The 19,057-nt window shown below is 43.9% G+C and overlaps 2 protein-coding genes across 2 annotated transcripts; one reads left to right on the forward strand and one right to left on the reverse strand.

Annotated features, from left to right (window-relative positions):
• Positions 1-4,689: 4,689 nt before the first annotated feature.
• Positions 4,690-7,869, forward strand: LOC119317416 (F-box protein PP2-A13-like). Its single transcript, XM_037591865.1, has 3 exons — positions 4,690-5,456; positions 5,668-5,786; positions 7,093-7,869. Exons 1-3 carry the CDS (start codon positions 5,109-5,111, stop codon positions 7,520-7,522), a joined length of 897 nt encoding a protein of 298 aa, XP_037447762.1. The 5' UTR covers positions 4,690-5,108; the 3' UTR covers positions 7,523-7,869.
• Positions 7,870-9,227: 1,358 nt separating this feature from the next.
• On the reverse strand, positions 9,228-14,743 carry LOC119317417. The gene is made up of 6 exons (XM_037591866.1): positions 14,620-14,743; positions 14,244-14,330; positions 12,092-12,352; positions 10,861-10,992; positions 10,523-10,639; positions 9,228-9,807 (listed from the first exon to the last, which is right to left on the reverse strand). Exons 3-6 carry the CDS (start codon positions 12,350-12,352, stop codon positions 9,469-9,471), a joined length of 849 nt encoding a protein of 282 aa, XP_037447763.1. The 5' UTR covers positions 14,244-14,330; positions 14,620-14,743; the 3' UTR covers positions 9,228-9,468.
• Positions 14,744-19,057: the final 4,314 nt, after the last annotated feature.

Here is a 19,057-nt window from a genome sequence, read left to right on the forward strand (position 1 = left end):
CCTCTTATTAAAAAGCACCAGTTGGAGAGCACCGCTGTCATTTGCATGTATTACTATTAGTTTACATTGAGTATGACTGTGACTGGATCTCTTGTACCATGAATTACAATGTTTAGTCAGTCCTTGATCTTCAGAGGTGCTCTGCATTTATGTTTTGCGGTCTCAGAAAGGGCTAGCGAGATACTATCTTGTTATATCATATTATGATTGTTTTGAGAAAGTGTTTTCATCCGAGATTTACTATTATTGCTCGCTAGTTGATTATGCCATTGATATGAGTAAACATGAGACCTAAATGTTATTGTGAATATGGTTAGTTCATAATCTTTGCTAAAAACTTGAATGCTGGCTTTACATATTTACAAAAACAAGATCAAACAGAGTTTGTAGAAGTATTTCTTTATCACTTTTAGTTTGTCGACTGAATTGCTTGAGGACAAGCAAAGGTTTAAGCTTGGGGGAGTTGATACGTCTCCATCGTATCTAATTTTCCAAACACTTTTGACCTTGTTTTAGACTCTAACTTGCATGATTTGAATGGAACTAACCCGGACCGACGTTGTTTTCAGCAGAATTGCCATGGTGTTATTTTTGTGCAGAAATAAAAGTTTCGGAATGACCTGAAACTTCACAGAGAATATTTTTGGAATTTATAGAAAATACTGGCGAAAGAATCAACGTCAGGGGGCCCACACCCTGTCCATGAGGGTGGGGGCGCGTCCACCCCCCGGAATTGCCATGATGATATATATGGAGCCTCCTAGCCTCCTCTCTTGATGGGCTTCATCCAAGGGCTCTCAATGAGCCAAATCCTCTCCCAATCTCTTCTTTACGAGACAAGGATCTCGTGGGATCGGACGGGGACGAAATCGGTGAAGAATCCTGTTTAGAAGGGAAACTTTCAGAGCTGTGTGCACAGCAAACGACCGCCTGTGGTCGTTCAAAAGGCCTTCTTTTGATCTGTTCTCCTCCGGTAAAACACCATCAAATCTTCATACGAACTCAAAATTTGACATTCTTGGGCTCATTGGATTCGTACGAACGAGGCAGATCCACTTCTGGCCTTAGTCTTGATTTGGAGCACTTTGGAAAAAATGACTTCTTTCCGACCTTAGAAATGGCTAAGTCTGACCCCTTGCTGACTCCATATCGATCCCATCCTTGGTCATTTCATCGTTCTTGGTCCTAGGTTGCTCCAAAATACTTGTAGACATAAGAAGACAAAGAAAACTAATAACAACTAAATAAAATACTAAATGTGCAATACTCATAATGAAAAGTGTAAATACTGGTAATCATCCATAATGGACAACTATTCAGTTCAATGGGACATAATATATTAAGAGAGCATGCAACAAATGAGCTCTAAAATGCGTAAACTATAGAGCCATCGGTGTTCTTGTCGTGTTTGTCTCTTGATTTTCTCTTTCCCCACCTCCAAGTGGGAAAAATCATGAACTAGGGTTCCACCCTACATCACCAATGCTCGCTATCTATGTGTCCACGTGCAGGATGACATGTGGACGTGTACCCATCATCGAGTGTTGATAAGTGCATAGCTATGGTGCGTGTGTGTGCACGCGCGTGTGTGTGTGTGTGTAGGCTGCCATGTTGACGTGCAGGGTCGTCAGCTAGTGCAAACTAGGCACGTGTTTGTAGGTGATACATCCCCAATGTATCTATAATTTTGATTGTTTCATGCTATTAATTATATTACCAATCTTAGATACTTTTTATGCAATTTTATATCATTTTTGGGGACTAACCTATTAACTCAGTGCCCAGTGCCAGTTGTTGTTTTTAAAATTGTTTTTGGCTTTTCAGAAAATCAGTACCAAATGAAGTCCAAACACGATGAAACTTTACGGTGATTTTTTCTGAACCAGAAGGAACCCTAGAACGTTCGGGAGGAGGCCAGAAGATCTACGTGAGAGCCATGAGCTCACACAGCGTGCCCCGGGGGGGCGCCGCCTGAGCTCGTATGTCCCACGTAGTCCGTTGACCTAATTCCAACGCTATAAATTCCCATAAATCCCCAAACCAACAGGGAACCACCTGAAACAATTTTTTTGCCGCCATAGTCTTCTGTTCTTCCGTAATCCCATCTGGAGGCCTTTTTCGGTACTCTGCCGAAGGGGGAATTAATCACGGAGGGCTTCTACATCATCCTTGTTGTAAATCCAATGATGTCTGAGTAGTTTACCACAGACCTACGGGTCCATAGATAGTAGCTAGATGGCTTCTTCTTTCTCTCCGATCTTCAATACAATATTCTCTTCGGAGATCTATGATGTAATCTTCTCTTGCGGTGTGTTTGTTGGGATCTGATGAATTGTGGGTTTATGATCAGATTATTCATTGAAAGTAATTGAGTCTTTGTTGAACTTTATTATGCATGATTGTTATAGTTTTGTATTTCTCTCCTATCTATCCATTTGGTTTGGCCAATTAGATTGATTTATCTTCAGTGGGAGAGGTGCTTCGTAGTGGGTTCAATCTTGTGGTGTCCTCACCTCGTGACAGAATGGGTAGCGAGGCACGTATGTGTATTGTTGCCATTAATGGTAAAACGACGGGATTCAATAATATTGCTTGGTTTTATTTTGTCTACATTATGTCATCATACTTCATGCATTACTCTATTTGTTATGAACTTAATACGTAGAGATGCAAGCATAGAAGCGCTCTCGAAGTGGAGTAATAATAGTAGATGCAGAATCGTATTGGTCTACTTATCATGGACGTAATGCCTATATACATGATCATTTCTATGAATAACATCATAACTATGTGCTTTTCTATCAATTATCTACTTGTACTTTGTCTACCTACCGTATGCTATCTTTATGAGAGAGAAGCCTCTAGTGAAAACCATGACTCCTGTGTCTACTTTTATCATATTATAAAAAACAAAAATACCTTGCTGCAGTTTATTTACTTTTTAATTTACCATTATCAGATTTAATCCTTGCAAGTAACGAGTTCAAGGGATTGACAACCCTCTTGTCCGCATCGGGTGTAAGTATTTGCTCTTGTGTGTACATAATGTTGACTAGGCATTTGCGTGGTTCTCATATTGATTCGATAACCTTGGTTCTCATCGAGGGAAATACTAGCCGCTACTATATTTTTTCGCCCTTCCTCTTCGGGACAAATCCCAACACAGCTGACAAGTAGCAGTAGGTATCAAATACTCCATCCGGATGGTAATATAGGTCGGACACGGAAATTTAGGCTATCAGTCTAACTAGCAATATGTATATATCTTTCCTACTTATAAAGATTGGAGTTGGTAGTGAATTAAGATATAGGTCCAATATTTTTAAAAAAAATAAACAAATACACGCATCCTCACATGTGAAACTAGCGATCTTTCAAGAGACGTATAAACAGATGTAATAAACAAATATACTATTTTTTAAACACAAAAGTGCGACTTCAACTCAAAATTGATCTTTGTTTTAGTTTTTCTTCCCACCTATTATGGTCATTTAAAATCCTCTGACATTGCATGCCTCTCACCGTATTTTTTATATTTTTTTTAAATCATAAATCACGCAACGGCCACAAAGACACAAACGTTATTAGACCACCTCCTATGTCAATGGCTTCATGGCAACACACCGGGATCTTGCTAGTGCCACAAAAATTATAGGTTTGAATAATTTATTTGACAATGAATCTAGAAATATAATAATTTTTATGGTACTATTAAATCTGCCCATGCAATATATTAACTGCATGTAGATAGATAGGATATTGTTTGTGTATTAATTATGTAATTTGCGCTAGAATTGATATTTTGTATGATATTAACTACATGGTAAATGTGTTTTGCGTTCACCATCGAAGCAATGCGAGCCATTGAATTGATCAGGTTTGATGGCTGAGATTGATTGAATCTGCTGCCCTTTTAAATCTTTTTATATTGGTATAAATACAACACATGTTTTGATAGTCAAATAGAGAAACTAAAAACTCGTGCCCGAGTTATACTCCCATCCGGAGAGAGTGATCGTTTTCTTAAGTGAGTAACATAAGGTCGACAATCCATAAAATATAATGAACTATTCTTCCTTCACACGTCTAACAACCCAAATAATATTAAATACAGTATAACATACTCCCTCCGTCCTAAAATATAAGAGCGTTTTGTATACTAGTGTAGTGTCAAAAACGTTTTTATATTATGAAACAGAGGAAGTAGTTCTTTGTTTCAGCTGCAATTGCACTAATAATTATTTTCACACTATACCAAAACATAATTTCATTCGCAAGATAAACACAATTACATAAAAACCATTTTTGTATGTTTACAATGATGAATATCTAAAAAAATAAGTTTTTCTAATAAAATCGGATTTTATCAGTTTAATACCAGCATCTCTCGTTTAAGCGACCGCATGGGACATGTTCTTAGCAAACTCAAAATTCACATACAGTACTAAATTCGATCCCAATTCAATCGAATCAAATCCGGGCAAACTACTTGCACGTAAATGTGCCACTATCCTACATTATCCACTGTCGTCCCGTCCTATGCCATTGTGCTAATCTTCCGGGGCCGAAGATAATAACTACTCTACACAATTGGACCCAAACGGCAATGTTTGTTATACGGTCAGTGGGTAAGCGACCTACCGTATGGCCGTGTATCAATACCCGGACAGGGGGGGCGGTGGACCGATTCTTCTCTTCTTTAAAAGGCCTCCGAAAAATCTCCCCGTTTCCTCCCAGCGCTCCTCCCCTTCCATTCGAGGAAATCTTTTGTCGCGGGGTTCGATTCGCCTCTCGATTCAAGCCCAGGTTTTCCCATCAATTTGGGTTCCATTCTCGCGAAAGTTGGGAATTCGGAAGCATTTTCCGGTCGATTTGAGGCCGGCGGGGGTCGGAAGGTGCGACCCTTTGATCGAATAGCCCGCGCAAAGGCTTGTATTCGTCTGTAATTTAGCTCCGCATGTGATTCTTGATTTCTGCTCGCCCGGGTAGAAGGCCAATTGGCGGTTTCTTGGCTCCAATCCTACCTTCGCAGTTCGCTCGGCAAATCTGAGGCGCCGGGTGCTCCGTCTGCAAGGAGGGCTGCCATAATCCGCGCAATTTGGTCTTAGATGGGGACGGGATCGAGCATCCTTGGCGCGGATGCCGATTGGGGTGAGACGTCTCTCGGCGACATGCCGGAGAGCTGCGTGGCGGCGGTGCTGCTCAACCTTGACCCGCCGGAGATCTGCCAGGTAGCCTGCCTCAACCGCGCCTTCCGGGGCGCCGCATCCGCGGACTGCGTCTGGGCCGGCAAGCTGCCCGCTAACTACCGGTACCTTGCGGCCCTCGCAGCTGCCGCTGATGATGAGGGCGATGGTGACGGAGACGGCAATGTCAAGCCCTGCTCCCCTATATCGACTAAGAAGGGGATTTACGCGCGCCTGTGCCGACCTACTCCATTTGATGGCGGTACAAAGGTAGCTCATTTAACTATAATCTTTTATGGCAGCTGATCGTATGCGTAGATGATTAATTGAGCAGATATAGTGTTTAATACTGGAAACTGGAGAGGATTTCTATTTCCTTTTTTGTTCATGTTTGATTGATTTGGCTGTAGTTCTGTTCATGGACCCTTCTTGCTTGGAATGAATTCTTCTGCTTAAAAGGCAACCATGCTGTGATTTGCAGGAATTCTGGATCGAGAAGAACAAGGGAGGCCTTTGTATGTCCATCTCCTCAAAAGCGATGGCCATCACAGGTATAGATGACCGAAGATATTGGAGCCACCTTGTCACAGAGGAATCAAGGTATGTTCTTCCTCTTGCTGACCTTTTTCTCTGTATACATTTTATCTCTGAGATGTGATTTCCAATAGTTACCATTGAAGAAACCATCTCAGCAGTTGGTTTTCTGATTCAGGTTTAAAGCTGTATGCACTGGAGTATCGCTGACATGTTCTTTCCTAACTCCTAAGAATAAACTCTATTTTGCATACTGTTTTTACTTCATTGTTGTTTTTCTTTTCTTTCTTAACTCTATTTTAACTAATGTATACCCTTTAATATGATTATAGAATGTTGTAGTTCTCTGTAGCTGGTTAGGCTATTGCATAATTTCATGGTATACTTAGTTGATGAGAGCCATTTTTTCAAATTAGACAAATCATTTTATAGCCAGCAGTTAACCTCACATTGCCTAAATGTTGCTCCTTTTTGCAAGCTACTTGATTCCATTCATTGGGATGTTAACCTTGTATTAGCATAAACTAGATGTTAGTCAAGTGAAATATGCAACACTATTAATTCAGGAGATAGTGATCAGTGAGAATGAAAACATTTCCTTTGACACGGATCTACTATGATGTAAGAAAGGTTAAAATGAATGTTCATATTTGCTCTGTAGGGCTGGAAATTCCCGTATTAATCAGCTAAGAAGAGAACAACATACTATAAAAAGAAATTCCCACATTAACCGACTACAAACAAAGATAGATCAATAGAAGAGGTTCTCTGAAAGGAAAAGAAATATTGGAAAATATATGGTGGCCTGGTGGGAATAGAATTATTTTATGAAAGAACCTTCGTGCCTTGAGCGTATGGAATATGGAGAGTGAATAATCTAAGTGAGACATGGTCACACATTAGAGGGGGAAATTTTGGATGCATTTATAAGGTATTTGAAGACATAGTTTACTTTTGCATTTTAAAATTTGAATACATGTATATTGCCTTAAAAGAGTATTTATCCCTTTGTCTCAAAGTTGTTTAATTTTGATGTACATTGTAGCAATTTGTGTTACTTTGTACTGGCATTACTTTTTTCATAAGTGAGCTATTTGTCAAGTATGTTTCTAAGTTCTAACTGGAAGTGCTTATCTTGGAGTGTACCTAGTATTCCATTATAAAGCGTTGTATGTACTGTTGTTTTCTTGCATATAGTCAGCCATATACTGGGTTTAGGGTTATCAGCTTCAGAGATTGTGACTTATGAAACGCTTGATTAAAAGTTCTGCTGTTAGGTTATTAGTTCATCTTTCATGATATATTTTTGGTACAAACTGTACCTTTCCTACATATTATACTTTTGCTGAGTTTCTTCCGTGTGCTATTTCAGATTCCATAGTGTTGCCTATCTTCAGCAAATTTGGTGGCTTGAAGTGGGTGGGGAGCTTGATTTCTGCTTCCCTGCAGGTTCATACAGCCTGTTTTTCCGTCTTCACCTGGGTCGAGCTCACAGACGCATGGGTCGCCGGGTTTGTGGAACTGAGCTCATTCATGGGTGGGATGCCAGACCCACGCGGTTCCAGCTCTCAACATCGGACGAACAGCAGGCTACATCGGAGTATTATCTAGATGGACCGGGAAGCTGGATTCTCTACCATGTTGGTGATTTTGTCATCTCGAACTCGGATGAGCTGACCAGCCTGAAGTATTCAATGATGCAGATTGACTGCACCCATACTAAAGGTGGTTTGTGCGTTGATTCGGTTGCCATATACCCGAAAGGGTATCGGCGCGAGAACATGAACATGGTCTACATGTGATGAGATTTTGCAGAGTGGTTGCGGTGCTGCAGCGACGCGAGGCAATTCAGAGGGAGATGGCTAGTATTTTTCCTGTCCATTCTTATCTGAAGGTCCTTGTATATATCATTTTCTTTCTTCTTCCTTTCTGATGAGAGTTTTGCATTTTGTTCTGTATTCTTTGTAGTGTTAGTTACACAGCTAGGGAGGTAGGGGAGATCTAGAAGCAGGTTAACTTGACATGCTATTTGCGGAGTGCACAGTACTAGTCGTGTAATAAGCGGTCAATACCATCTTCATGTGTAATTTTCATCAGCATAATGATGTTTGGCGAGCTGGGTGTTCCTCTCTGCGTCGCCCTATGATTATAACTAATTTCTTCTTCTTGACCATTTGGGTGTTCCAGCCCTTCGTTTGTTTTCATGCGTCAGCTTGAATGTATGGGAATGATACTCTCGGGGTGATGTTGATGTGCTCGGAGAGCCGGTGCCTAACCTCGGGAACGGGGACATGTTTGCCATCAAACTTGTTGAATACATATCTAAATTGGATGCTATCAAACTTGTTGAATATATATCTAAATTGGATGCTGAAAAAGATGGTTGGATGCCTCTTGAAGCAAAAGGCATCGGGGACAAATGCAAGGATGGTGCTTCCATGATACAATTGTCTAGACTGCAAACGTTGGCTCCCATGTGTCTATTGTCTTTGTTATTGTATCCGTCTCAAGTTGTTGTGGGTCGATGGGTTTCATTGATATGACCAAGTGTCTGAGGCTGCATTGAGTCTGTTGGGTGTGTTTGTTGGGGTCCTGTGGCTCCATAGTCAGGAGTAGTATGCATGAGTGAGCAAGTTCGTGATGATTTTAACCTGGTTTTTCGTCAATTAACCGGCAACTTTATCCTTCCTAACTAATGGATGTCTTTCACATCTCTACTTTAAAATAAAAATGTCAAAGGAAAACAGAGAATATTCAGTTTTTACACTACACAGCGCCTCATATCTCCAAAGCACTCTGCTGATCTCGACCACTCATGCCCTGAGCATGCAGCTGGACCTCTTCCGAACGGCCCCTTGCTGTTCGGTAGCTCTCATCAGCCCAAACAAAGCAGGCAGCTTCTTAGAGCACCTTCAATAGGTGCCAACTTTAAGGCACCAAAATTGATTTGAAGCAAAATTTTCAGCATCAAAATGTTCATCTTCAACCGTTGCTCCAAAATTGATGCCCTAAAATACATCATGGTCGTCTTCTTGTGGGTGCTCTATTTTAAGGCACCTGTTGAAGCAACAGTGTGATGTAAAGCAATTGTTTTCTTATGGTCTTGCGATGCCTCTTTGCCTTAAAAATTTGCAGCACTGTATGTTGTATTTTGCAGTTGCTCTATCCTTGAAGTAATTTTTTGGCATCTGGTGCACTTGAAGCAACGTTTTTGCCCCCTTGTGATGTAAAAATCGGCTGTGCCTATTTTAGACAATCTGCCCAAGATGCTCTTAGAAAACCAGAGCTGAGTTAACTGATCATTCGCCTCAACAGTTTCCGCTTCTCATGATAGCACAGACTGGAAGCCTTCCACTTTGTCACCTGGGCAGCAAATGCCTGTAATTTCATACTAGTACTACTTTATTTTTTAGTAAACACAGAACAAACATATACTACACATACATACACTCATTCCGGTTAACAAACACATGCACGCCCTACCACTAGCAGCCAAACATTCCACCGGAACGAAACAACCCGTTCCATGGGGCATGCTACACCATGACAATTTTGAGAGGATTATGATCATCAAGAACAATCTCAAACTCTTCAAGTCAGATTATGCTACATACAACAGGGCTCTCGGATCAAGATCTTGGAGCTCACATAACCACAAACTAGGGTTGCAGGCACACATAAAATTGTGATGACATTAACTAGAGGTAGGATGAAACGAAATACATCGGAGTTGCTGATAACGGCACAATCAAGATTTAAGATGTTGGAACAGCTCAGGCAGATGGGCATTCGTGAGCTTGGTCCGTTTAGTTATCTCGCGTTGCTTCTTCTTAGGCTTAGCCTTGGGTTTCACGCCATGGATCTGGGCTGCTGCTCGTCGTTTGGTGGTGTCGGTCATCGGCTTCATGCCGTTCTTCTGGAGCTCCTTTTCGATATCAACCATATCACGCGGTAACTCAATCCCACGGAAGAGCTCCTTCAGGTCATCATCAACCTTGATCTTCACTTTTGGATCGTTAGGGTAAACAATGTCCTCCTGTGAATCCATGTTTGACAACAGCCAAACTTCACCTGCTGCCTTCAGAGCCTAGAAGCCAACAATATGGGCTATAAAGATATACGCAATGTATAACATATGTAGTGTACACAAATCATGGCACTCAAGATTACCCATCATAAAAAAACATATGTACAGAAACACATGCACTCTAAAATTAAAATTTACCTTTAATACTTCAATAGGCACCACATATTTAACAAAATTTAAGGGCGATTAAACTCGTATGAAACCAAGTTGAACAGGCAATAGATATGCTACCAGACCAAAAGAAACCCATATGAAACAACTGTTATTTACGGAGCCCTCTTGTTGTTCAGAGCTAGCAGAACTGATTTGTGCCCTCTTACAGAATTACTTGGAAACTTCCTACATAAACGAATATTCTCATGATGTCAACACAACTCATGGTACCTCAAAACTGTCCAGGAGTACTGACAGCATTTCAACAAGGTATGCCATTGGTAATTTTACCAGGTCTAGATGCTAAGAAACATGAGTGACCACTAAACCTCCCACCGTGGTACTCTGAAGTCCAGAGTTAAAATGAGAAATATAAAGTACCATTGGGTGAAACAACAAATATCCAAGTAGATTGGGGATAAACCAAGCTTTAGGCACATGGCTGCAAGATTGATTGAAACATTACAAAGTCTGGGTACCATAAAAAGTTAACTAGCAACTGGTTAACCAAGAAACCACAAAGTATATCACCTTCAGGAGAATTAGGGTCACATATTCTCACCTGCAAATCTTCCAACACACTTGGGTATGCATCCTTCACTTCCACAACAGCAAGACCCTCCTGGTGACACCTTATCAAATCAAGTAGTTGATCTTTCCCCTCCAGATCATGCTTGGACTGCACAAGTTCCAACAACCAAATAACAATGACACCTTTGAACTAATTCAACTTCAAACAGAAAGATAAGTCTATGGACATAACACATTTCTGATGTTTTGTTCAGTAATACAATTAAAAGTATCTTCATATCAATTACAAAAAAATATTATATATGAAGCAAGAAGCGCCTAGAAGATTCAAGCTACGTATTGAAAGCATAACTAGTAAGTAGCAATTACCTTGTACGAGAAACGCCTCCCATCATACTGTACTTTGAGGTTATTCCTCAGACTGTCAAAGAGAGCCTTATTAGCATTGATATCAACGTAAGTTGCATCATTTATCTGCTCTGCCGTAAAAGCTTGTCTTGTCTGCAGTAAAATATCAATTCCAGGAGTGAGACACAGCACTGCAGTTTATAACGAAGGTTCACATAATGCTCTTGGTGAAGATATTTACAACTTCTAAGCACCAAAGAATATTAATGCGCAGAAAGCAAACCATGGTAGAAAATTGTTATAATACGACAGCTACATACAGAAGAGAGAGGGGCAGACGGGCTTAGCCCAGATCATCAAGCCAGCCTATAAGGGGAAATGTTAGGCTCCTACTCCATAGTTCATTCTGAAAGGAAAAAGGGAAAGGCCCCACTTCAAGAGGAAGGGCAAAGCGCCTAAACTAGGGTTCATTGTCAAAGATTTTACAGTTTCTTTGTTTTCAAATGCTCCAAACAGAGAAAGCCTCCATGAAGAAGGGTTTGCTGAAGGACCCCCTGGGTAAAACAATCATGTTCTCCATCCCCAGATCACTATCCAAATGTAGATTGATCGGCACCCAACACTCCATGCTCAAGTGGCAATTCAAGAAGAGGTAATCTCTGGTATCAAGGTGGCCATCCTCGCAGAGCACATAGTTAACAACTGTTCCTGACCTGGAAATTCCGTCTCTGCAACATGCCCTTATTATTGAGACTGTCATTAAGCAGAAACCAAACAAATGCCTTAATCTTGGAGGTGCATTTAGAGTTCAAGAACCGGTTTGAGAAAAATAAGGGCCTGAATATGATCGAAAGAGAACCTATAGGTTTTGGAGGCAGAGGAAGATGGCCCCCACTTATAAATCCAAATGTCAACTCCAGTGTTATTAGGGTTATGCTGGAGAATCATCTACCTGAATTCATTGAATTCATCAAAAGCTTGCAAGAGGATCCTGAGAGAAAAGACATCACTGACCGAGGCCAGAAAAGAAGGTGGAATAAATTATCAGCCTAAAATATTAATTAATTCCACATGGAGAATCATAACAATTACTGGCATATAAACTCAACTAGCAGAATACTTCTTTTAGAATGCATTACCATGATGATTTGCAGGATCAACGAAAGAATTTGCAACGCCTTAACAGGGGAAGAAATTTGCCAGTTTACATTAGTGTGGGGAACAAATAACGTTCTAGCTTAGCAAGAAGTACCTTGTAAAGCAGTTCAATGACAAGTTTGATCTGTGCCCCAACAGGAGATTTCCTAATCGAATTAATATGTTGCAGCCTTTCTGTATCGTTTGAAAATTTAATAGGTTGTGCAGGCCTTGCTGGAGCAGATGGAGCATTAATCGGTTGGGCCCTGTGCTTTGGTTTTGTGGTTGAAGCTTGGCTTGCAGCTATGCTGGCCAAAGATGACTGGCACCTCTCCTGTTGCTGCTTAAATCTGGAGAGGCTGTCCTTCAAATCCATCTACAAATGGCATGCTCATAAGCAATTAGTGTAAAAATCATAAATGCAGACACCTGAACAGGAAAAAAAAACTGTATGCTATGCTCAACTAGACATATGCTATCGAACACCTTAAATCTGGTATGGGGTGATACAATCTGAGTTGGTAAAGGCAAACTCTGGATGCTCTTACATAAATGCAACTAGAAATGTATCATTGCTGAGGTTTTGTGCAGCTATTTACACCAAATTATTATTATTTATTAACGCATTGCAGTTCCACGTCATTATCTGGTGACGCGCAACAGAAGCCACGCCAGTGGCGGATACTCTTGTTGACCGGAGGCATTGCACATTGAAGTACTGGCTTCACCTTTTGTAGCATTGACCCAGCCAGGTGCAGCGCAGGCCACCACGAGTCTGCGAAAGCTGAAGGAAGAGAAACCAGTCGCACCTTCCCTGTTCTTGCTGAGTGCAAGTGAATAAGCATCCCTGTTGTCTCATGTCCCCTTTCATCATCCATACTATGGATGACTTAATGCATTATCCATTGCTTCTCAGAGTTGAGATTCAACGGGGCATGAGAAATGTGCACGTGATGACTGGGTGATGCTGACCAAACTAGTTATATATATTTAGCTGTGTACCTTTTGTATTTTCCCCGTTCTATAAGGGGCTTTCTGCATATTGTACCACACATATACTGGCCTATGGCCACCTGGGAATACAAGTTGCATATTTCCTAACATGGTATTAGAGCCCTAGGGTTTTTTTTCTCTTCGGACGAGCAACTTGTGCTTGATCCCATCTTGTGCCGCTGCCTCCTCCTCTTGGACGACTGATGCTGCTCCCGCCGTTGCTGCCTGGCCACTGCCGTTCTCCACTGGCCCCGTTGAAGCTCGCACATGATCAGGAGGAACCCCGCCTAAATCTAGAGGAGAGCGTTGACCTTGGCGACGACGCGAACACGTTGGTGGATGTGGACGAGGGCAGAAGAAGGCAGCAGCGAGGAGCAGGAGAAGGTGGCGATGGCGACGAAGGCTACTCTTTGCTCGGGAGGGGAGAGGATGAAGACCACAGCTTGAAATTTCCATCGGGACACAAATTTTGTGGACGGAGCGCACTCCAAAAATGTGCTTGCGGACTGCAAATATGGAGGCTGGAGAGGCAACCATGGAGGGCGCTTCAAAAATTATGGCAATGAGTGTGGAATGACGAATCTACTAGAGGAACCTTTTGGCCAAAAACTCCAAACTGATGGTAAATATGGAGTTCAGACTGTTTCGACAATTTTGCTAGAGTTGCTCTAACAAGTAAAGAAAATAATTCAAATGTCAAGAGAGAGAGAGAGCCGTACCATTTGGTACAACTAATCTTTCCCCTGCTTCTCTTATTTTCAGCATCCATACAAGAAACCAACTCTAAAGACCGCTTGTAAGTGCCACACAGCAACCTCATTCTAAGACCATGTACAACTACCAACAAGAACATAGCAACCTTTTCTTCCACGGTAACATGTACAACGTCACAGAAGCCACACTTCTCACGCAATATGGTGCACAAGTCATGGAAGTTTTACTTAGTTAAACACAATGCATCATAGCAAGACACTTCGGAACCATCATACATCTCTTTGGGCAAATACTTCCTAAGATTATGCCTCATCGTCACTAAAGCTGCCTAAATTATCCCCTCCCCTCTGTGTACTGAGATATGCTAGCGCAAGAACACATAATTCAAAATACAATTTTGTCAACACAATTCTTCTCCTGCTACTTCTTTTATGTTCAGCATCCATGCAAGAAACCAACTCTAATTAATCTGACATGATTCTGCTACTATCTGCTTGTAAGATGTTGCGTACAACAAGACAGCGGTAAATTCTTTGTGGCAAGTTTGGATGAAGAATTACCTTCAAACTGCGAGAAGAACACCACTGCAATCAGCTGGAAGAGCAGGACAACCAGCAGTGCAAAATCGGATAGAACAACAGGACAACCTAAAAAAAACAGCAGCAGAGGATTAGGGTTCATGTCGAGCTGCTCCAATGGAGAAGGTTGTAAGAGGGAGGGGCGACGGGGGAAGGGGTGGACATGGGGCTCGGGAGGAGGATGGCCGGTGGCAGGCGGCGGCGGCGAGCAGCCCGCCACCGCCACGGAGGCCGAGATGCGGGGCAGCGGGGCGTCTACTCGGACTCGTGCTAGGCGGCAGCGGTGGGGGACTGCGGCGAGGGATGTTGGAAGACGTCCGGAGAGAGAGGAACCAAGGAGGAGACGGAGGGCACTGACCTGCTCGCCGCCGGGAGTCTCTCCGTCGCTTTTGGATAGAAGGACACGGGGTGGAGCACCAGGCCGCCAGCCAATTGCAGAAAACCGAGACCGCGGGCACGCAGGGTTTTTTTTTTTTTTTTTGAGACAACCGCGGGTAAGTAGTTTTTCAGGAGTGGATTCCACAGCGTGCAGCTGACCTGTGGGCAGCAGCGCAAGGCTAACCACCTCGTACGTAAAACACGGAGGGGCGATTTGAGGCGATCGACTCAAGCGCTAGGGTTAGGGTTTTGCGAACGGTGGTGGTGTGGATCATGGCGATACGGGAGGGGACAACGGCGTCTCTGAACGTGATTGCGCCGGGGTGCGGATCTCTCTCCAGTGAGGAAGACATGGAGGAGAGGAAGAAAGATGGTGGACCGGCGGCACGGAACGCGTCGGTGGCGGCGGGGCAGGGAGCGGCGGCGGCAACAGGGATGACCTCGGGGAGGACGGGAACAACGCCAAAGCAGCCGACACAAAAGGAGACACCGGACAACGAAATGAGGACGCCACTGGGCTCCCATAGCATATACGCCTCTGTGTCCCCGGGGATTGATGGCGCGACTGGGGGGTTTGGCGCTGACAGAGAAAGAGGCTAAAGGCTTCGTCTTCAAGTAGCCTGGGCAGGAGCAGGTCAAAGCGGCGAAGTGGTCGGCGATTGGTAAAGCATTCACACCCAGGCCTATGAATAAGAGTGGCCTAGAGAACTCCATGTCCAGGGCTTGGGGGTTACATAAGGAGGCGCGGTTCAAGATCATTGGGAGGAACCTGTTTGCAGTATGGTTTGGTAGCGAGGGAGATTGGAAACACGCCCTAAATAATGGTCCATGGCAATTTGATTTCAATACTCTGGCTCTTAAGGACTATGATGGAGAAACGAGACCATCGGAGATGAAGTTTTACAGTATTGATGTTTGGGTTCGTGTGGAGGATCTGCCTTTGGACAAAAGATCGAAGGCGTTCGGGGAAGCACTTGGGAACTGGCTAGGAAAAATGGTTAGGGTTGATGTGGAAAAGGATGGGTTCGTGAAAGGCTCGAAGCTGAGATTCAGAGTTAAATTGCCAATTTTTGAGCCTCTAGTGAGAGGATTCCTGCTAAAGAAATCGGAGGATGATCTGGAAAAAACTTGGTATGACTTCAAGTATGAGAAAATCCCACACTTTTGCTTCAAGTGTGGACGACTCGTTAATGGTGAGAATGGCTGTGTTCCGGCGGTGGATCCTGATCAACAGTGGGGGGAGTGGCTCCGAGCATCCCCAGGGCGTTCGTGGGGGCCGAAGGACGGGGTTCACCGTGGCCCTTCGGGCAGTGCAAACTGTTTTGGCAGTGTAAGGTCCAGTGAAGGGGAGGGACACCGAAGGAATCCTGGAACAGTCCGGGATCTTCCAACCAAGCGCAATTTGCATAATGAATTTACCACTCCAGCAGCCTCCCGCACTGGCGGGGAGGCAATGGGGAGTTATGATCATGATGCTAGACCCAATGAGCAACGACACGAGAAGGATTCAGTGAGGGAAAGGGACTTGCGGGAGGATCTTGAGCAGAAGAGAGAGAGAGAGAGAGAGAGAGAGAGAGAGAGAGAGAGAGAGAGAGAGAGAGAGAGAGAGAGAGAGAGAGAGAGAGTTCTTCGGTCCGAACTGAGACAGAGACAACAAGAAAGGCAGACTGAACTAAGGTTCAGGTACAAGCAGTACGGGCAGTGGGATCATGGTGATGCTGGTACATCGAATTCTTTCAGTGGAAGGGAACGAAAACAAGGATACTATGTGAGAAAGCCTAGACCAGAGCATAATGGGGAGGCGAGGCCTACTAGCAGCCCTAGACATGAAGGCCCAAGGGATAGGAAGAGGAGGCCGAGGCAGTATTGGGTAGTAAAGGGCGATCTAGACAGACAAGTAGGCAATGACACCTTTGTTAGAGACACAAGGCAGAAAATGTCCTCGGTGTTTGAGCGCATTAGGGAGAACAATGATTCAGCGGCGGACCCTGCTAGGAGGCAGGGCCGCCGGGAGCAATGAATATATTAGCCTGGAACTGTCGGGGATTGGGGTTGGACCCGACAGTAGGCGAACTTCGGGACCTGGTTAGGTCACACAACCCAGCGGTGGTTTTTTTATCTGAAACAAAAAAAATCTTCAAGCTCAATGGAGAGACTGAAATGGAGCCTAGGCTTCAAGCATGGTGTAGCTGTGAACTGTAATGGGAAGAGTGGGGGTCTTGCTTTGTGGTGGAGAGATCATGTGGAGGTGACAGTGAGGCCTTGGTGCTAGTATTATATTGATGCTCAGATGGTGGTGGACAATGTTACATTTAGATTCACTGGAATCTATGAGGAGCCGAGTGTAGATACGAGAAAGAAAACGTGGGAAGTGTTTCGTTATTTCCGATCACAAGATAATCTCCCATGGCTTTGTGCGGGGGATTTTAACGAATCCCTCTTTCAAAAAGAGCAGATTGGGGGCAATCCGAGAAATTTGAACCAAATGGCGCAATTTGCTGACTGCTTGTCCGACTGCGGACTGGCAGACCTTGGGTTCTCGGGGTACCAATTCACATGGGATAACAAGCAAGATGGCAGCAAGAACATTCAAGCCAGATTAGACCGAGCCACGTGCAATGCGGAGTTCGCGCAGTTATTCCCGGCGGCCGAAGTGATTCATGTTATGACAGAGGAGTCGGACCATCAGGCTTTAATTGTCAAAGTGCAGGCGGCATAGGCCGTAGCGCACTCTAGAGGCCAGCGGCCATTTATCTATGAAGCCGCTTGGGCACGGCACAAGGGGTACGAGGCCATGGTGGCCAGTGCATGGGCCGATGCCCATGCAGCCAATCAGGAGGCTGGTGGACTCGGCGCGGCATGCAGCCGCCTCCTTTTCACGTCGAGAGCCATGCACAAGTGGAGCCGCCAAGTCTTCGGCTCAATTAAAAAACAGATCGCTCACCTCAAGATTCAGTTAGTGGATGCTAAAGAGCAGGCCGCTCGGACGGGATACAGATAGGAAGTAAAAGACATAGAGGATCAACTACATGAATTATATGAAAGAGAAGAAGTGTATTACAAGCAAAGATCCCGGATTGATTGGTTAACAGAGGGGGACCAGAACACGAAGTATTTCCAGAATCGCGCTTCACACCGTAAAAGGAAAAACACTATCAAGGCTTTGAGGAGGGATGATGGATCAAAGTGCACGGACGACGATGGTATGAGGAAGATGGCTGCTGAGTTCTATGCCAAGCTGTTTGCTTCGGAGGGTTCTCGTGATGGTGATAGAATTTTGCAACATATTAGCGGGTGCGTCACAGATGAGATGAATGCAAAGTTGGGGGCGCCATTCACGGATGATGAAATTGAGAAGGCGCTCTTCCAGATGGGCCCCACGAAGGCGCCGGGGCCAGATGAGTTGCCGGCCATGTTTTTTCAGAAGCACTGGGCATTAGTAAAAAATGATGTGTGTAACGTTGTTCGCGAGTTCCTTGCCGGTGGTGCAACCCCAAATGGATTTAATGACACAACTCTAGTGTTGATTCCAAAAGTAAGCTCACCGGAGCTGCTTTCACAGTTCCGCCCAATTAGTCTCTGTAATGTCTTGTACAAGATCGCCGCGAAAGCACTGGCTAACCGGCTAAAGGGGGTTCTACCTTTTATGATATCTGAGGAACAAAGTGCTTTCGTCCCGGGAAGGTTACTAACAGACAATGTCTTGGTGGCATATGAGTGTGTGCATGCGATTAGAAAGCGGAAACGAAGAAAACCTTTATGTGCAGTAAAGCTGGATATGATGAAGGTGTATGACATAGTGGAGTGGGATTTCCTAGAGCAAATGTTACTCAAATTTGGCTTCTCCAGTCACTGGACAGAGATGATTACGAGGTGTGTGAAATCAGCTACCTTTGCGGTCAAGTTGAATGGCGGGCTATCTCATAGGTTTTGCCCGTCTCGTGGACTTAGACAGGGAGATCCCCTATCCCCCTATCTCTTCCTTTTTTGCGTAGAAGGTTTCTCAGCTTTGCTAAAGAATGCACGCAGTAAGAAGGAAATCAAAGGGGTGTCGTTTGGATGCAATGGGCCGACTGTTACTCACCTCCTCTTTGCAGATGATAGTGTGGTGTTCTTGGAGGGATCCCGGGATAACTTTGAGGCTCTTCACGTCATTTTGCAGGAGTATGAAGTGGCGTCGGGACAGAAAGTTAACCTTCAAAAATCTGGTATTTTCTTTGGGAAAGGTTGCCCGGATGCATTGAAACAGGAGGTGAAGAAGACTATTGGCATTTCTGAGGAGGCCCTAAGTGAGAGGTATCTAGGGCTCCCCACAGTTGTTGGGAAATCGAAGGAAGGAACGCTCAAGTATGTAAAGGAGAGTGCTAGAGGGAAAGTAGGCGGATGGAAGGGGCAAGGTCTATCCAAGATGGCGAGGG

This window comes from Triticum dicoccoides, chromosome 6A, assembly GCF_002162155.2.
Source record: "Triticum dicoccoides isolate Atlit2015 ecotype Zavitan chromosome 6A, WEW_v2.0, whole genome shotgun sequence".
NCBI classification, from domain to species: domain Eukaryota; kingdom Viridiplantae; phylum Streptophyta; class Magnoliopsida; order Poales; family Poaceae; genus Triticum; species Triticum dicoccoides.